Source organism: Cynocephalus volans, chromosome 6 (assembly GCF_027409185.1).
Source record: "Cynocephalus volans isolate mCynVol1 chromosome 6, mCynVol1.pri, whole genome shotgun sequence".
Taxonomy (NCBI): Eukaryota; Metazoa; Chordata; class Mammalia; order Dermoptera; family Cynocephalidae; genus Cynocephalus; species Cynocephalus volans.
The window spans coordinates 108,674,115-108,691,273 of NC_084465.1; the positions used below are offsets into that span (position 1 = coordinate 108,674,115).

The 17,159-nt window shown below is 38.8% G+C and overlaps 1 protein-coding gene across 1 annotated transcript; it reads left to right on the forward strand.

Annotated features, from left to right (window-relative positions):
- Positions 1 to 239: 239 nt before the first annotated feature.
- On the forward strand, positions 240 to 14,855 carry RSL1D1 (ribosomal L1 domain containing 1). Its single transcript, XM_063100185.1, is given in 10 exon segments — positions 240 to 391; positions 1,120 to 1,259; positions 2,917 to 3,055; positions 3,623 to 3,771; positions 3,860 to 3,961; positions 5,221 to 5,314; positions 5,401 to 5,526; positions 7,694 to 7,969; positions 9,988 to 10,130; positions 10,132 to 14,855. Coding segments are annotated over 10 exon segments (1,371 nt in total). The 5' UTR covers positions 240 to 286; the 3' UTR covers positions 10,229 to 14,855.
- Positions 14,856 to 17,159: the final 2,304 nt, after the last annotated feature.

A 17,159-nucleotide genomic window follows, 5' to 3' on the forward strand; every position in this document is an offset into this window, starting at 1 on the left:
AGGCGTAGCCAGGCTACTCCCCGCGCCTCGTGGAAAGTGGGAACAGCACGGAAGGAGAAGGGCCGCCTCAAGACAGACTCAGCAGGCGGGACAACCAGCTCAGTTTGCTTGCGCCCGCGCTTCCACTACGCCGCGAAGCCCGATGCCCGAATCCCGCGCTCTGCCGGAAATGACGCACACGCGCACGGTGCTCGCCCCTGACTTCCGGCTCCAGCCTCGCCCGCGCGTGCGCACGGAGGACCCGCTCGGGGGTTTCGCACGTGCGTCTGCGTGAGGAGAGGGCGAAATGGAGGTCTCGGTGTCCAAGCTGCCGTCAACCTCAGCCACGACTGCGACCTCCACGTCGACTCCCGCGGCCTCGACCACACCGGAGCATGTGGACAAAGAGCAGGCGAGTGGCCCCTGGGAAGGGCGGTTCGTAAGCGGGGTGGCCGTGGCCCTCGTGAGGCGCGGGGGTGCGGGTACCGCGCCTCCGTGGACGCCCCCTGCGCTCTGCGGGGGTCGCTTGCTGGCGTGCGCCTCAGCTGGCCGGTCCGTTTTTGTGCGCGGGGAGGCGCCTGCTTCCCCCAGTCCTGCGGCTTGGTTCTCTTGAATTGGATTGCAGGTATAACTTAGGGTTTGGGGGTGAGATTGACCTGGCTTTGCTTCCCGACCGCTTAGCCCCGGCCAAGTCATTTAACTTTGCAAGCCTGTTACCTCTTACTTAAAATGGGCCCTTCTGCCCTCGGCTCTCCAGGATCACAGGAAGTAATGCACATAAATCGCTTTGGCCAGGGGCCTGGCACGTAGGGAGTACTCAGTAAATGCTTGTTGCGGTTTGTTTTGCGCTTTTCCTGGTATCACTGCCTTCATCTTTGAGAGCAAGAGAAACTTGATTCCGTCTGGCCCAGCCTCTTATGTAGAAGAGGCGCCTTTCTGCACACGAGTGCTAGAAGCGGATACTTTTGGACCTTTTTTTGACGTGTTCTTCTGTTCCTCTAAGTTGCAGAATACTAATGGATACGGTTGTGGAGGTTGCCTATTAAAATAGAAGTTGCAGGGGGGGGAAAGCGTGGAGAGGGGGCAACTGCTAAATTAGATTGAGAAATATTTAACTTTTTTTGCATCTCCACTTTGCAGATTAGAAAGGCAGTGGAAGCTCTTTTGGCACATTCCAAGTCCAGGAAAAACGATAATGGATTGCTTTTGAATGAGAATGAAAATTTGTTTTTAATGGTGGTATTATGGACAATTCCAAGTAAAGAACTGAGGACCACATTGTAAGTTCTGATTTTCTACGTTTGCTATTTTTGTCTGCTTGTTCTTTCTGTGTAACTGTAACAAGTACCCCTTAGTATCTAATAGAAACTGCAAATTCACAATAAAAATCTGAGATGCAATAAAACTGTGCCTAAAAGAGCTATAGAAATTCAGACAGGCTAAAAATTTTTTAAAGTTTCACCATTTTTCTGGGGGACTTTGTGGACAGTTAATCTAATCCGGTCTGTAGAATTGAAGAAAACCTAGTGTTTGAGAGAAAAGTAGAATAAATTAAACAACTTTTATTTTTTAGTACAATCTGTTATTTTTTCCACATCAAGCTAAAACTTCTGAGAACCCAAACTTATTCCTTACAGGGACTGTTAAAAACTTGGCAAAGAGCTGATAACACCAAGTTTTGATCCCTGCACTGGTCTGCAAAAAAAAAAAAGAAAAAAAAAGAAAAAACTTAGCAATAAACTCCTTTCTGTAGAAAATAAATCATTGTGATTATACAGTCTTATTGCCAGGAATCTCAGATCAGAGATGCTCTCTCTCTACATTTACCACAGTTAGCAGGTAAAAATTTAGACAATTTCATAGAATAAGTAGGTCCCATGCAATATTTGGGACCTGCTTATACTAAAAAAATAATTCATGGTTGATGTGAAACTCAAATTTAATTGTATGTCCTGTCTTCTGTCTGGCAACCCTGCTTGTCAAGTCCCTGATTTCCTAACTGTCAGAAAGCCAGCTCTGCTTAAGAAAGTGGTGTGTAGGATAGCTTGTTTCTTTTTTCCCCATAAATAGGGGCGGTGGAATGGTTGGAAATAGGAAAGACGCTTTAGATTCTTTGTTAACTGGTCTTCACAAACCTGCTCCAGCCAGATTGCCTTATTGATTGTTCTACATATTCTGCCTGTGTTCTTTATTCTGCACCTTTGCTCAGGCAGTTTCCCCTTCTGGAAAGCCTTCTTACCTCCCTAGGACATTTTCCCAACTGGTCACCTCTTGATTTCTGCCATTTACCTGCTTTTCAGCATTTAGTGTCTAATTTTGGCAAGTTATACTACTGTGTGTTGCTATCTCTTAAACTAAGGAAATGTTTCTTAAGAACATGTAGGACTAAAAGATGAGTTAAACCTTTTTTTTTTCTTTCTTTCTTTAAGACTTAAAATAATAGTGCATGTTTGCTGTTCCCTTTTGGTTTGCTGCATGTTTTCTGTTTCATCTCCTAAGAGTTTTGTTGTTTCTGGAGCTAAGAGTTTTCTGGAAGGTAAAGTTCTGAGCCAGGACTCAGGACTGTCCTGATGAAACTAGGTTATTTTAGCACATTAGAGACTTGTGTAACACATAGCAACGTATAATAGTAATAGTTATGACATATGCAGTATTTTTGGTGTCTTTGATTATGTTTTAACTCATGTTGTATGCAAATGTTAACTGATATTTTGGCTTGTAGGTATTTCTGGTGATTTACTTGAATCTTAAATCTCTTTATACCATTGAAAACTAGAAGTATTTTTAAATGTTGTCCTTGGTGCAGTATTTGCTTAAATGGTATGAATGAAAGTTATTAAAATGAAAGTAAATTTATTGTGTATTCTATATAATATACACATACATACTGTCTGTAGTAATGCTTTACTTCTTGGTTCCTTCTCCTGTATTTTGCAGGTTTTTGCCTCATGGTATTCTATCAGATTTAGCAGAAATCTGTTTGTTTACTAAGGACGAACCCAATTCAACTCCTGAAAAGACAGAACTTTTCTATAAAAAGCTTTTGAAGAAGCATGGAATTAAAACAATTTCTCAGGTAGGAAGCAGGTTAATATTTTCAAGTCACTTAAAAGATTTAATTCAATTGAAGTGATAAGTAATACATTGCTGTATTTCCTAGTATTTTCCTTCTATTTTTTTCATTTTACTTCTTAATGGCTTGGTGTGTTCCATCTTCCCTGTGATGGAGGAGCTGTTGAGTTTGTTGACCTAAAGCTAAATGTGTACATTAGTTACTTTTATATCTTGCAGATTATAAAAAAGGTTGCTGATTATGTCATTCCTCTTTACTTCTAGAGCATCTGTGTGTGCCTCTGACTCCTGCTGTTTTGTAGTTGTTGGTGTACTTGTCTTTATTACCCCTTGGATCTACATTTCTTCAGCTGGGTGCTTTATCATTTGTCTCAATGTCCTCAGTATTTAGCATAGTGCCTGGCACATTTTAGGTGCTCACATCTTCACCAAACTATGAGGGGCATGGCTCTAGGACATTTTAAAATCTGAATACAAGGTTGCATAAAGTTCAAATACAAATTGTTGCCTAAGTATTTCTTTTCCTTATTCAGGTTCCTTTTGTATTTCTACTCTTCTTTATGTTTTCTAGATTATTCCCCTCCAAACTTTAAAAAAGGAATATAAAGCCTATGAAGCCAAGCTCCGCCTCTTGGGGAGTTTTGACTTCTTCCTGACTGATGCAAGAATTAGGCGGCTTTTACCCTCACACTTAGGGAGACATTTCTATCAAAGAAAGAAGTAAGTTTCTTAGTAGTGCATGGACTTTAGCAGCATGAAATATATACATGTATACGCATTGTGTTCTGAATGCTTACGTGTTTTTTAGAGTTCCAGTGTCTGTAAACCTTCAGGCCAAGAATTTATCGAAAGAAATCAATGGGTCTTTAGGTGTAACAGTCTTGAACATCTCTAAAAGTGGTTCTTGCAGGTAAGTAAAAGGCATTTATGTGTGCCTCTTCTAATGTTTTATTTACTGGTTTTATAAGCTTTTTAAAAAGCAGTGTTAATGAAACCAGATTCTTCTGTTAAAACTAAAATCCATTCCTTAGAAGTTATCGATTCTGAAGAACAGTGCTGTCGGATAGAACTTTCTACTGTGATGGAAATAGTGTATATCTGTGCTGTCGCATACAGTAGCAGCTAGCTATATGTGGCTCTTGAGCACTTGAAATTGTGGCTACTATGTCTGAGAAAACAGAATTTTTGATTTTGTGTGATTTTTATAGTTCTACTGCCCCAACCCAACTGCTGCCTTCTGAACTACATAGTTCTCATCCCTTGTGTAATACAGCCAGTGTATTCTGGCTGAAGCATAGTGCAGACATAAGCCCACGAAGAAGCCCAGAAGGGCCTAGTGCCTAGTATTTTAGTTCATTTAAATAGTCACACGTAGCTATGGGTGATGGTTACCATATTGTACATGGCAGCTCTAGATATAGTGAAGATCCTCAGTCTGGTTTAACTTCTTGTTAAACAAATTCAGTGTTCATCCTGTTCAATTAGCCTGTCTGGTATCTCCGTGTTGTCACATTGACTTAATCTTCCCCAGGATACTGAGCTAGATGGAGCCACGACACCTAGCTGTAGTTATCAGAATAGACCTTTTGGGGCAATGATTGCTTCCCAGTCTGTATGTGGGCAGAGAATGAGTGAGGCTCAGGCGTTTTTATTAGGCACTGGGCCCTTCTGGGTTTCCCTGTTGGCTTGGGTCTGCACTCTGCTTCAGCCAGGAGACACTAGCTGAATTACACAAGGGATGGGAACTATGTAGTCTCGAAGGTGGCAGTTGGGTTGGGGCAGTAGAACTATAAAAATAGCAGGTGACCCTCCTAGAGGTAGTTCCCCTCAGAACAGGTTGCGGAGTTGGCGACCTGTGGGTTTTCCAGGAGGAAGATAGAACCTCCTCTTGCCCTGCTCACTGACCCTCCTGGTCTCACACGGTTAGGTGCCAGCTCTTGAATCATCTCCGTGTGATATGACATCTTGTTTCAGATGGAGGGAATTTCTAGAACATGAAAGATGATAATCTTCCTTTAAAATATATTTAGAACCCACGGATTTTAACATTTCTACTTTGTTAAAAAATGCTTCCGAATTATGGAATTATAGTTCCCACCTATCTGCCTGTGCTTTGTTTTGAGAAAATATTTTAAAAAATCTTGTGTTTGATACTGTGTTAAATTTCAGCTCTATACGAGTGGGTCACACTGGAATGCAGACTGAGCACATCGTTGAAAACATTGTTGCTGTCACAAAAAAGCTTTCAGAGAAATTGCCGGAGGTACAGTCTCGCAGGTGCATCAATTGATCTTTCCTTTAAAAGAAACAAAACATGTATAAATGATACTGTTCTTTTCTTTGTTTCAGAAGTGGGAGAGCGTGAAACTCCTGTTCGTGAAAACTGAAAAATCAGTTGCCCTTCCCGTCTTTTCCTCATTTGTCAGCATTCAGGATGAAACCAACAGAAAACTCATTTCTAACGAGAAGGAAAAAGTTAGTAGAATTTTAAATACTGGAGTGGCTTAATAATCAAGCATGTAAACCTGGCCCCCAGAATAGAGAATGAGTTGCTGTTCCTACCTGACTTTTCAAGTGTCTTTTGCTAGTTTCCCAGTGGCTGTGGTCTTTGCATTCATTGTTCCCACTTCACATGTGAGATTAGTTAATATTGGTATAAATAAAGTACGTTAAGATAGATAGAAATGTCTTGAGTTTATTGATAAGTTAGATATAGTAATTTTTAATCTGTTTTAAAAGGGATAACTAGGTTGAGAAGGGGCCTGTGCAGAAGCAAAGAGGAGCTAAGAGAAAAAGGAAAACCAAAATCTAGATTATTAACTACTCTGTTATTGATGGGTGGAATTTAAATTTATATTAGGCTAACAGATAACTCTTGATTTTGGTTTGTAGGTGTTCTGTGTTACTGGTACTCAAAAAAGAAGCCAGAATGAGAAAATATTCAATTTTTTGCTATTTGTTAGACTGATATCCTGTTTGTTTATTCTCTTCAACCATGTCAATCATGTCCAATGAGTTTTTAATTTTTATTTTTTTACTTCTAGAAGTTTCTTGCTCTTTTTCAAGTTGGCTTTGTCACTTTTTTTGGTTTCCTATTACCTATAAATAACCTTGTGGTTTGTGTTAATTCTTTAAACATGTTAAGTGTAGTTGTTTTATAGATGTCTAATAATCCAAATAGTAGAAATCTTGATGTTGCAGGCAATTGTATCTACCTGCTGGTTCCTTATCATGGCATTTGAGAAATTATTTTAGGAATAATTTGAGGTGTCAGATGAAGATACCTTCCTGCAAAGGATTTGCATTTACTTCTGCCAGGCACCCCGAGGTGCCAAAAACCACCTTAAAGCACATTCAAGGCTGGAGGTCCCCTAATGACTCAAACCAAACTATGGCTGTAAATCTGCATGGGCTCTGCTTCCTGTTTATCTTTACCATGAGGATGCAACTCACTGGGGTCCTGGGTTACTGTGAGAAGAGTTTCTTCTTAGAATCCCTACCTGGTGTGGACACTGAGATTTGATTTCTCTCCACTTCATCCCTCAATCTCCCCAGTCCTACACAGCTGTTAAAACAAAAGTTAGGGATCAGCAAATACTCTTAAGGCCAAAAATGCCTCTGTGCTCATTTACCCCTGTGGGTTCTCATTTTAAATTTCTTACAATATAATCAGCTCATCAGTGATTTTATGGGGGGGGGAACATTTTAAAAATATTTTTCCTTGCTTTTTTCTTGTTTTCATTGGGAAGATGATCCAAAATAATATAGACTGCTATTATTGGAAACAGGGAGTCTGAATTTTTTGTCCTTTATCAGAGGATGCAGTTGAGGGCATTGTGAAGTAGTTGGAGTTGTTGGTTAAAATGGAATTTACACTCTATCATAGATTTCATTTAACAGTATTCTGTAACAAAAATGGACCTCTAGCTGTGCAGATTTTTTTTTTTTTTTTTTTAAAGATTACTGGTAAGGGGATCTTAACCCTTGGTGGTGTCAGCACCACGCTCTCCCAAGTGAGCTAATCGGCCATCCCTATGTAGGGATCCAAACCCAAGGCCTTGGTGTTATCAGCACCACACTCTTTCAAGTGAGCCACAGGCCGGCCCTAGCTGTGCAAATTTTTTACTGTTTTAATTTTCAACCACAATCTGAGCGAGGAAAAAAATGATCAGGATTTTTTTTAATTGAGATACAGATTACTTACCATACCATACAATTGAGGATTATTCTTTACTCACCTATGAATGAGATTGGCTCTCACAAAATCACCAACTACATACTTCAGATAACCAGATTCTGAAATACCAATATATAATTTACTGCTTAAAATACATCTTTTGGCTGGCCGCTTACCTCAGTTGGTTAGAGTGTGGTGCTGATAACTCTAAGGTCCAGGATTCAATCCTTGTACTGGCCAGCTACCAAAAAAAAAATAATTTTAAAAAATTATAAAATGCATCTTTGGCTATGAGTCAGAAACAAAGTGGAGTTGAGGTTCAAGTGCTGGTAATGGGGTTTGTTCTCTCTGTACAGGTCAAGACCCTTTCAGGGAGCTCATGAATAATCAGAACTGCAAGGCTAAATCTATGCTATTTATCAACAGAAGTATTCTCTGCTAAAATTATGTCATGTCTTTTGGTAGGCGGCAAAGAAAAGACACAAAGAAAGAAAATATCTTGAAAAACAACAGCGGTGGAAGAAAAACAAAAAAATAAGGCGACAGGCTAGGAAGGCTGCATCAGTCCAAACTAAAAGTGGCATGTCATCTAAAATTAGTGGTGCTCCAGTGAAGAATCCTGGGTCCCAGAAGAAAAAGACTGGCAGAGTAAAGGCCCAAATGAAAGTGACAAACAAATCCGAAGGTGAAATTCCACAACTGGTACCAATAGGCAACACTCCAGCTAAAGAAAATGTAGAGGTATTTTATTAATACTTAACATTCATAGTGGATCGGTTCAGTAGCCACTACGTGTCAGGCAGTCACTGTACTGAGTGATGAATGATGAAAAATGCTAGGGTAATACCACCCTAAGAACTGTGAAGATGGTTATTGTGATTTATTTTATAAATGTTGGAATGATGTATATAGTAAACAACATTTTATGTATCTTGGAGTCAAGGGATTTTACCATATTTATAATTCAAAGAAACATTGCCTATGGATTTAAAAAGCAGACCAGCGTGTAAATTTGGGCATATTGTTCCATTACTGAAGGCAAGACCTGTAAATTAATTTCCATAATTAACTTTGGAAAACTTAGCAAGGCATACTTGGGTCCTGGATCCTGTCTCTAAAACTTCTCCAGTACCCTGCTTCCAATGATTCTTAACAGAAATCTGTCGTCATAGGTTTCAGAGAAGTTACTTTAATGGAACTGAGTTTTATTTTTTGATTTTTTGGTAATATTTTTACTCATAATATCTATCCAATTATTGGGGGATGATCTCTTGAAAATAAGGGAGGTTAATAGGTCCCTCACCATGTGTTCAGAGAAGACTCACTGGCTCCTCTGGGCAGAACCTTACCAGGGTGTGGAGCATGAGCCTCAACTGGTGGACCATGTCACGGTCTCAGGGTTGTTAACTGCAGTTTACCTATTTTTGTATTTTATGGTAATAGTAACCCTTAAAATCTTCATCTACTAGTGAAAATATTTCTTTTAAAGTTCACCCAGTTTACAGCCTTGCCACCCTGAACCTGCCCAGTCTTATCTGATCTTGGCAGCTAAGAAAGGTCAGTCCTGGTTAGTACTTGGATGAGAGACCATCTGGGAATACTAGGTGCTGTAGGCTTAAAAAATAAAGTGCTCCCAATGTTCTATTGAGTTTTTTTAATATACTTGAAATTAATATAAGCAGTCATTACATTAACTGTAAACTCTATAATTACTTTTAGAAAAAGTAAACTGTTTGTTATAATGGGACTAGCTGGTGATGTGTTAGAAAGGAAAGGGTAGAAGAGCATAGCTGAATGGGTGATGTATAGCAAGAGCCCTAGAAGTGTTCACACCCTTTGAACCCATCTAGCAATTATTACCAGGGTAGTAATCCATGGCAGTTTCAGAATTGTTAAGTGCAGAAGCAAAAATGAAAATGTCATTTATCCTCGCCGTAGGAGTTCTGTAAAGTTATCAGGAATACGTTTAGGAAGGGTGTATAGTGCTTGGAAAATACTAATGAAATAATTGGGAAAAGGGCGTAATACTCAGCTTTTAAATAGATACTCATGGAAGAAAGGTAAATAATAGAGATAGTTAACACTGTGTGGCAGGTGGGATTATTAGGGAGTATTGTTTTTATATTCATTTATGTTCAGATTTTCCATAGTAATAAAACAAACAAACAAAAAGTTCTGTTTTGTTGGTTGTTTTTTGTCTTTATCATCTGCTTCTATATTGGGCAGAGTCCATTGCTAGAACGTTGTCCTTGGAATCAGCAGCACCAGCAGTCATCTGGCCTGCCTGGAACACCTTAGACTCCTGGCATGTGACACACTGCCCTCTAAGAGCCTCTGAAATAACTTTGGGAAGTGGCTTTTTCTAACAGGCTCTGCAGTTTTTACACACAGGGTTGGGGACCCTCAGCCATAACCCACGTGCAAGGGATTTACAACTGAAGGTGAAGAAGAGTCAGGATTAGGTCATGGGTTTTCCTGTTGTCCTCCCAGGGGTTGCTTCCAGGAGTCCCTCTCCTGAACCATAGGGAAAGACGGTTTTCCTCTGACTGGACCAGTAAGACAGTCCTTAATGGAATCCAGCTACCTTTTAAAACATTTGCATGGCAGAGGAAAAAGCCATCTCTCATTTCATCATGCTGAGGTGTACCTTCTGGGGATTAACTAATCAAAACAATAACTTCTGCAGTTAGATTGTCAGGTTTTCTGTTTGTTTTTCTCCCAGAATCACAGGTGATTCTGATGTATATTCTTTTTCTTAGATGCAGAAACATGCCACAGGAAAGAGGTCTCCAAAAAAGAGTCCTGATCCCAACAAACCTCGTGGGAAGAAGAGGAAGGCCTTGCCAGCTTCAGAGACCCCAGGTAAAGGCCCAGGGAAGAAGCCAAAAATCAAAGAAGAGGCGGAGAAAAAAAGACCCAAGAAAGACTCCAAAAAAGCCAGAGGCCAAGTTCTTCGCTAATGCTAATAAATCTGCAAGAGAAGCTCCCCCACACCCTTAAACAATAGCCCCAAAACTCAGAGTGCTCCAGTTGACCTAAAATCAGTGAGTCAACCAGAAGGAAATAGAGCTAACTGAAGAGCTTTTTAAAAATACTGGGTTCCTGACCCCTGTTGCAACCTTTGCCAAAATTGAGGCTCGATCTTAAATATGTTTTAAAACCTTCACAGGTTATTCTGATGTATGTACCTGGGTGTAAGAACCAGTGGTTTGAAGTAAAATCTACTTTTTAATTGTATTTACTAATATAATAGAGGGAAAATAGCATGCTTTTCTGTGGATGTTTTTTATTATTAAAGTATAAGATTTGCTTTTGAGTAGATGCAGTGTTGGCATTCTGAATCTTGTTGGTTACATTTGAAGGTCTGTGATGTGGCCCTTTCCCTCATCTGCTCTAAACCATTTATTCACATAGGCTCCATTACACTGGTTTGTGCAAACATTCCCAAAGTAAGCCAGTGAGGAGCTCATTGCCTGAGACTCAGCTTTGGAACTTAGAAAAATACAGGTTTCTTGGCCCTTGTGCTGAGATGGTGTTTGTCTTGGTGGTGGTCAGCCAAGCTTATGAATCACTGACTTAGCATACATATGGTAAGGGAAATTAACGTGGAATCATTTGTGGAGGCACTGAATTGGATCCTGCCCAGTAGAGGCAAGAAAATAATTTATCTTCCAGAGGCCTCACCATCTTCCTCCAAATCATTCTTTGCTCCATATAGGTTTACTTAAATGTGCCAACTCTAAGATGGAAAACTTAGGAGAGTAAGCTGTTTAATTAAAGTTGGCACAATTTCAAGTATAACCTGAAGCAGTAACTGACTTTTTAGGTACTCGGCCCTTGAGTGGATTTGAATTGGGGCATGCATCCCTAATAGTAAGTGATGGACTCACTGTAGTACAGGAATGTGCTTGCCTGAACAGCCAGAAATGGGGCATGCTTAAAGCTCCTCTCGTCCAGAAACAAGTCATGAAAGAAGGAATAAAAGCTCTGTAGTTCTCCCTCGAGTGGAGTCCAGAGTGCTTTTGCTTTTTTGTAGCACAAAAGTTGTAATGTTAACTTTTTAAATTACAAAAGCCTCTAAAATTCACCATTATTTGTAATCCTGTCCTTTCAGGCTTCTAAAAATGAATATACATTTAATGTGTTGTAGGGGTTTAGCTTTGTTGATTTGTTTTCCATAGGTTCTATGGGAAGGTGGTCAGATAGACTTGCTTCACTTATTCAAAAGTCTACTGCTTTGTGTAGGTCAGACCCACGTAGGTAATTACGTTAGTCTGTTCTCTACATGACAGAATTTTCTGGGGACAGCCATATGGTTTTATAATCCCATCCTCTAGCCAGTTAAGGATTTTGCAGCACCTGTACCTTAGTCTTGTTGATTGTAATGCATGTATTTACATTCCTGTGTCGGCATCTGTTTTCTCTGTAATATGTTCTCAAGGTGCTCTACATTGAAAAAAGCAGACTGGCTTAAATTTCTTGAGCAGTATGCCAGTATTTTTGACAGTGGAAGGCGGCCACGGTTGAAAAATAGATGATAGTCCTGAATTGTAATGAGCAAATGTTGAAATTACAGTCCTAGGGTCCCAAGGCTTGAGAAGTATAGGGAACACACTCCTAGCTGGCTGACACAGCTACAAACTGATAGTAGTCTACCAGTGGCCAAGAGGAGGACTGCAAATTAGTGCTACAGTAAATCCCACTCGGTTGAGTATGCAGTTGATGTTTCACCGGAAGTCAGTGCTGAATTTCTGGAATCCATCTGCCATACCAGGGAGATTCAATGGACAAAATGGGATCTGGTGGGAGAAACTTGAATACAGCATTTTTGTTTTGAAGAAAGTATTAAAATTTTAATTTGCTTTTTAGGGACTGTAGTAAGCATCAAACATTCGATATTATTTTTTAATGCCTTGAATGTATTTAATGTAGTCCAAGGGTTTAATAAAGATCACATTGTATTCCATCTCCTCCAGAAAGATTAAAATGAGGGTACAGAGAAGTTGCTAAGTGTCATACTGTCTTATCTGACCAAAACCACTTTCTCTATTTTCAGTTCACTGGTGTTTAAGGGTTTCAATAGCAAAGTCTCACCATTTAATTAAATATTTGAAGGTTCTGCATTCCCTATATATTTTTTTTTCTTAAATTGCTACTGTTTTCCCTGCCTACAATTAATCTCAATATTTAAACATCAATATTCCTAATTAGGATTTTATGAACCATGAGACGCCCTCATCAATTTTTGGATCCTGAAGGAATCAGTACATATTGTAAAAGACTAAATAAACTTTTGATTATAGTGATCATTTCAGTATAGTGGTCCTGGAGAGAGAAAGTGGCAAATTATTTAGGTGGCTATATTTAACTCCAGATTCTAATGTCTCAGTTCAACTCTCCTAAAATGATTAATATCTCCTGTTTATATAACTCAGTTGGAGCATTTCCTATATTTGAAGTTATAGGGAATATAGGCATAATTTTGATTTACCTATAAAGACGTCTGTTTGCTTTCCAAAAGACAGTAGCTGATAATGTGAACAAGACATTCAATTTTCCATTATATATTTCCCTCAATTTCTCCAGTGTATTCTTACAATGTCTCAAAAACTCAGCCCTTCAACCACCAAGTTTTGTCAGTTTTTCTTTTCATTCACTCAGCCATCCACATTATCCACATATCCTTTAACCATTAAGTTCCTACAAACTGCCAAGTACAGTACTAGACTCTAGAAACTAATGCTTAAGTCAGGGCTTTGAACTTCAGGGGAGCCGCAGTCTAGTTAGTGGTGGTCTCAGAATTTTGATACTAGAGGCAGCAGAGTTAGGCTGCAAGGACATAGTCCTGGTGGCTAGGGAACTTTTGATGTCTATTGCCACACTTTTACACTTAGAATGTATACTTTGGGGGGAAGTGCTAATGGAGGTGGTGGGAAAGATGCTAAAACCTCTCTAAGCCACCCCTTGTCTCTTCTGAATGGAGAAAGGGACACTAGAAACAAATGAAATAAAGTACAACTAGCTGTACCCGGCAAAACATGCACCATTCAAAGGCGAGCTGTTTCCAGAACCAGTCTATATAGAGAACTAACGATTAAAATCAAACAAAAACACCATTCAAGCAGAGCCTAAGAGTTACTCAAAACAACAAAGCCAACATCTTATTCCATTCATTTTCCCAAGATCAAGCCAAAAGCTTCTTGTACACTTTCCTAGAAAGAATCTTGTGTACAAGTTCATTAAAAAGAAAAAGATGGACTGGCCGTCTAGCTCACTTGAGAAAGCACACTGCTGATAACACCAAGGTCAAGAGTTTGGATCCACTCACTGGTCAGTCACCAAAAAAAAAAAGCAACACAAATGACCTTGTGTTATATGTGTTGCATGACCACTGGCTTTTTCCCACTTAGTGGTTATCTTAAACTTCTTTCCATTATCAAGGCTCACAGACACATAACTGATTTAGTCTGTTGTATGGATTATAGATGTATCAGAGCTTGCTTAACTATTCCCCTGTTGATAGACATTACCCATCTTTCTGGTTTTTTGCTAGTGTGAACACTGCTGTATTAAATATCCCTATATTAAAGCATATCTATGAAAAAGTAGAGTGGAGGGCAGGTGTACTTGCAATTTTGAAAGATACTGCTAAAATGACTTCTCCCCCCTGCCCACCCCCCAGCAGCTGGCCACTAGGGGGATCCGAACCCTTGACCTTGGTGTTATCAGCACCACACTCTAACCAAGTAATAAAATGGCTTTTTTAAAGCCTGTAAAATGGTTTGCGTTTTTTTATACATTTCCCCGGTATCAGTATTGTCAGGTTTTTGAATATTTGTAAGTCTGTTAGATTTCATTTGTATTTCGCTGGTGAGGTTGGATATATCATTTTTCAATAGTTTTATTGTGGTAAAAGCACATAACGTAAAATTTACTGCCACCATTATGGCTGCTTCTAGGTAAAACGATCTTATGATAACATTTTCCAGGACAGGTGGACATGACTGCTGGTTTACCGCAAATCTCCCAAGGCATGTAATTTAGCTGACCTGTCAGAGCAGATATTTTTGTTATCACCCTTCCCACCTTACTATTGGTTGGTTGTCCTTATTAGTGTGTAAGAGTATGTGGTTTTGATGCTTATGTCTTATTATGTTACAAATAACTTTACTAGGTTATTGTATTATTTAACTTTTACAAAATAACTTGTCAAGAAAAACTGAGTTTTCTAAATATGTTAATTAGTTTCATTTAGTCTATCCACTGTGTATACATATATCAAATCATGTTGTACACCATAAATATATAGAATTTTTATTCATTCATTAATAATTAATTAAGAGATTCTTGAATGTCTTTGCAGTGGGATGTTGAGCAGTGTCTAGCAGACCCTTCAGGGACTATCTACTTATTTGATTATCTTTGACTAGGCTATTTTATGACTTTGTAGAGACAGAAGTTAACTTGTAGAAAACTGATAGTAATGCAGTTATTTTCTGTCCATACCTTAGCAAACAATTACTGTTTATGGGAATGCGAATTATTTGTTACTTACAGCATATAAATCCCTGTATGTCAAATGGTCATTTGAACCACGTTAACATCTTACTGGTTCTCTCATTAGTTAATGTGTTAAATAAAATCTTTAACATGCTCTCATTTTATATTCACAAGTCATGTTTTTACGTTTTTGAATATTATACTTTAAAGAATGTTGGTTCCTGTACTGGCTAGCTGCCAAAAAGAAAACCCCAAAAAACAAACAAAAAAAACCGTTGGGTGTCTCATCATTTAAATTCTAAATGTAATCAAATTAATTTCTCTTCATGGCTTTGGTGTTCTGTGCTATAGAATTTATTTTTTTGTACGGTGTCTTGGTCTCACATTTTCCTCAAATTGGTAGCCAGGTGTTGTCAAGCAGTTTAATAGTCTGCTCTCTTGAAGGAGTTGATACACCACCTTTTATCAAAATTTAATTCCCATAAGTCCCTAGATATGTTTTCTGGTGATACTTTGCTCTTGTACCTTTGAGTGATGCCCTTCAGAAGGTAGCCCAAGTGGAGAGAAGCGGGGAGGTATGCTTGAAAGTGGCAAGCACAATATACCCCTTGCTGTTAACTGAGATGTGCCGAGTAAGGCCCAAATGGTGTCCTACCACCGGGACATCTACTTCAGCAGCCAGCAGCTCATGCCCCTGCCCACCATAGACAAGTGGTATGTGTTGCTTCTTGAAGAATCTATGAACTAATGCCCAAGAAGCTGTATACAACTTGTTAGGTCAATACTGAGGGCAGGGAGACCAGGTCATACAGCTCCAAATCTTATACAGGATTTTTTGCCTAGTTGCAGCCCTTTTAGTTGTGTCTGAGCTAGCGCTTGGGTTGACTGCACCAAGAATGCATTTACAAGTTGCAAATTAGACCTTTATTGCTATTTTGGAATGAAACCTCTCTGAACCTCAGTTTTCTACTTTATATAATGAGAGTGCATATACTTATCATAAAGGGTGCTAGCAAGAGTTAGCCTTATGAAAGTGGTATACTGTAGGTGCTTAATAAGTTATATCTATTTTGATGACCACTTTTCAAAAGTTATAAAACTGGCTGGCCAGTCAAGGGCTTGGATCCATCTACTAGCCAGCTGCAAAAAAAAAAAAAACCGTTTATAAATGATGGTCATTTTTAGAGCCTACAATAAAGCAATTGGCTGCATTCAGAAAGACTGGCTTTACTTTAAAAGTGATCATGCCTATTGACATGGCAATTAAACTTTCAGGAATATTTATTTCAAAGAAATAAAGATGCATACAATGATTTATATGTAAGGTACTGATTTACAACATGGGAAAAATAACAAAATAAATACACTACAATAAGGATTTGGTTTAATCCTTTATATGGGGAACTAATCAATTCCCTGAAATTCTATGCAATCATTACAAATGATGTAGAGAAATATTTGAAGGCATTGCATTAGGCTAAATGTGTCCCCCCAAAATTCATATGTTAGAATCCTAACCCCCAATGTGATGATATTAGGAGGTAGGGTCTTCTGGAGGTAATTAGGTCATGAGGGTGGAGTCCTCATGGATGGGATTAGCACCCTTAGAAAAAGGACCCTGAAAAAATAAAAATAAAAATAAAGATGCTTGTTGAAGTAAATTTTAAAAATTTAAAAAATTTAAAAAGAAAAAGGACCCTGAGAGAGCTCTCTTACCCTCATTTCAAGTGAGAATACAAGGGGAAGTTAGAGTCTGCCACCTGGAAGAGGGCACTCACCAGAACCTGACCTTGCTGGCACCGTGATCTATTTCCAGCCTCCAGAACTGTGAGAAATAAATTTCTGTCCTTCTAAGCCACTCACCCTGTGGTACTTTATTATAGCAACTCAAACCAAGACAGTCATGGTGGGATTTATTATTAAAGGAACAAAGAAAGTTATATTGTACACAATCTCTTTCCAGTTTTGTCTTAAAGTCTTTGTGCACCAAAAGACTGGAAAATATCCACCAAATGATAATAATGGTTTTCTCTGTGGTGGATTACAGGTTGTTTTTATTCTTTAAATGTTTCTATAATTTCCAAATTATCCACAAGGCACAGGAATTATTTTTATAATTATAAAAAAAGTGTTTTAAAGGAAAATTACTGAATTTCTCTTATTTTTTTGATTTACTGAAAGGTTACAAGAAATGAGAGCGTGTGGATTTAGCTCAATTGGTTAGAGCACAGTGTTATAACACCAACATCAAGGGCTCAGATCCCATACCAGCCAGCCACAAAAAAATAAAAAAGAAACTACTTCCTCAAATTGTCAAAGGACAATATCTCCTAAGCCCTGCAGTGGCAAAGAATTAATGGTCAGTAGGGCAAAGACATTTGGTCACTAATCTTACAGGTAGATGATTCTAACATGCAGCTATTCTGTTTTG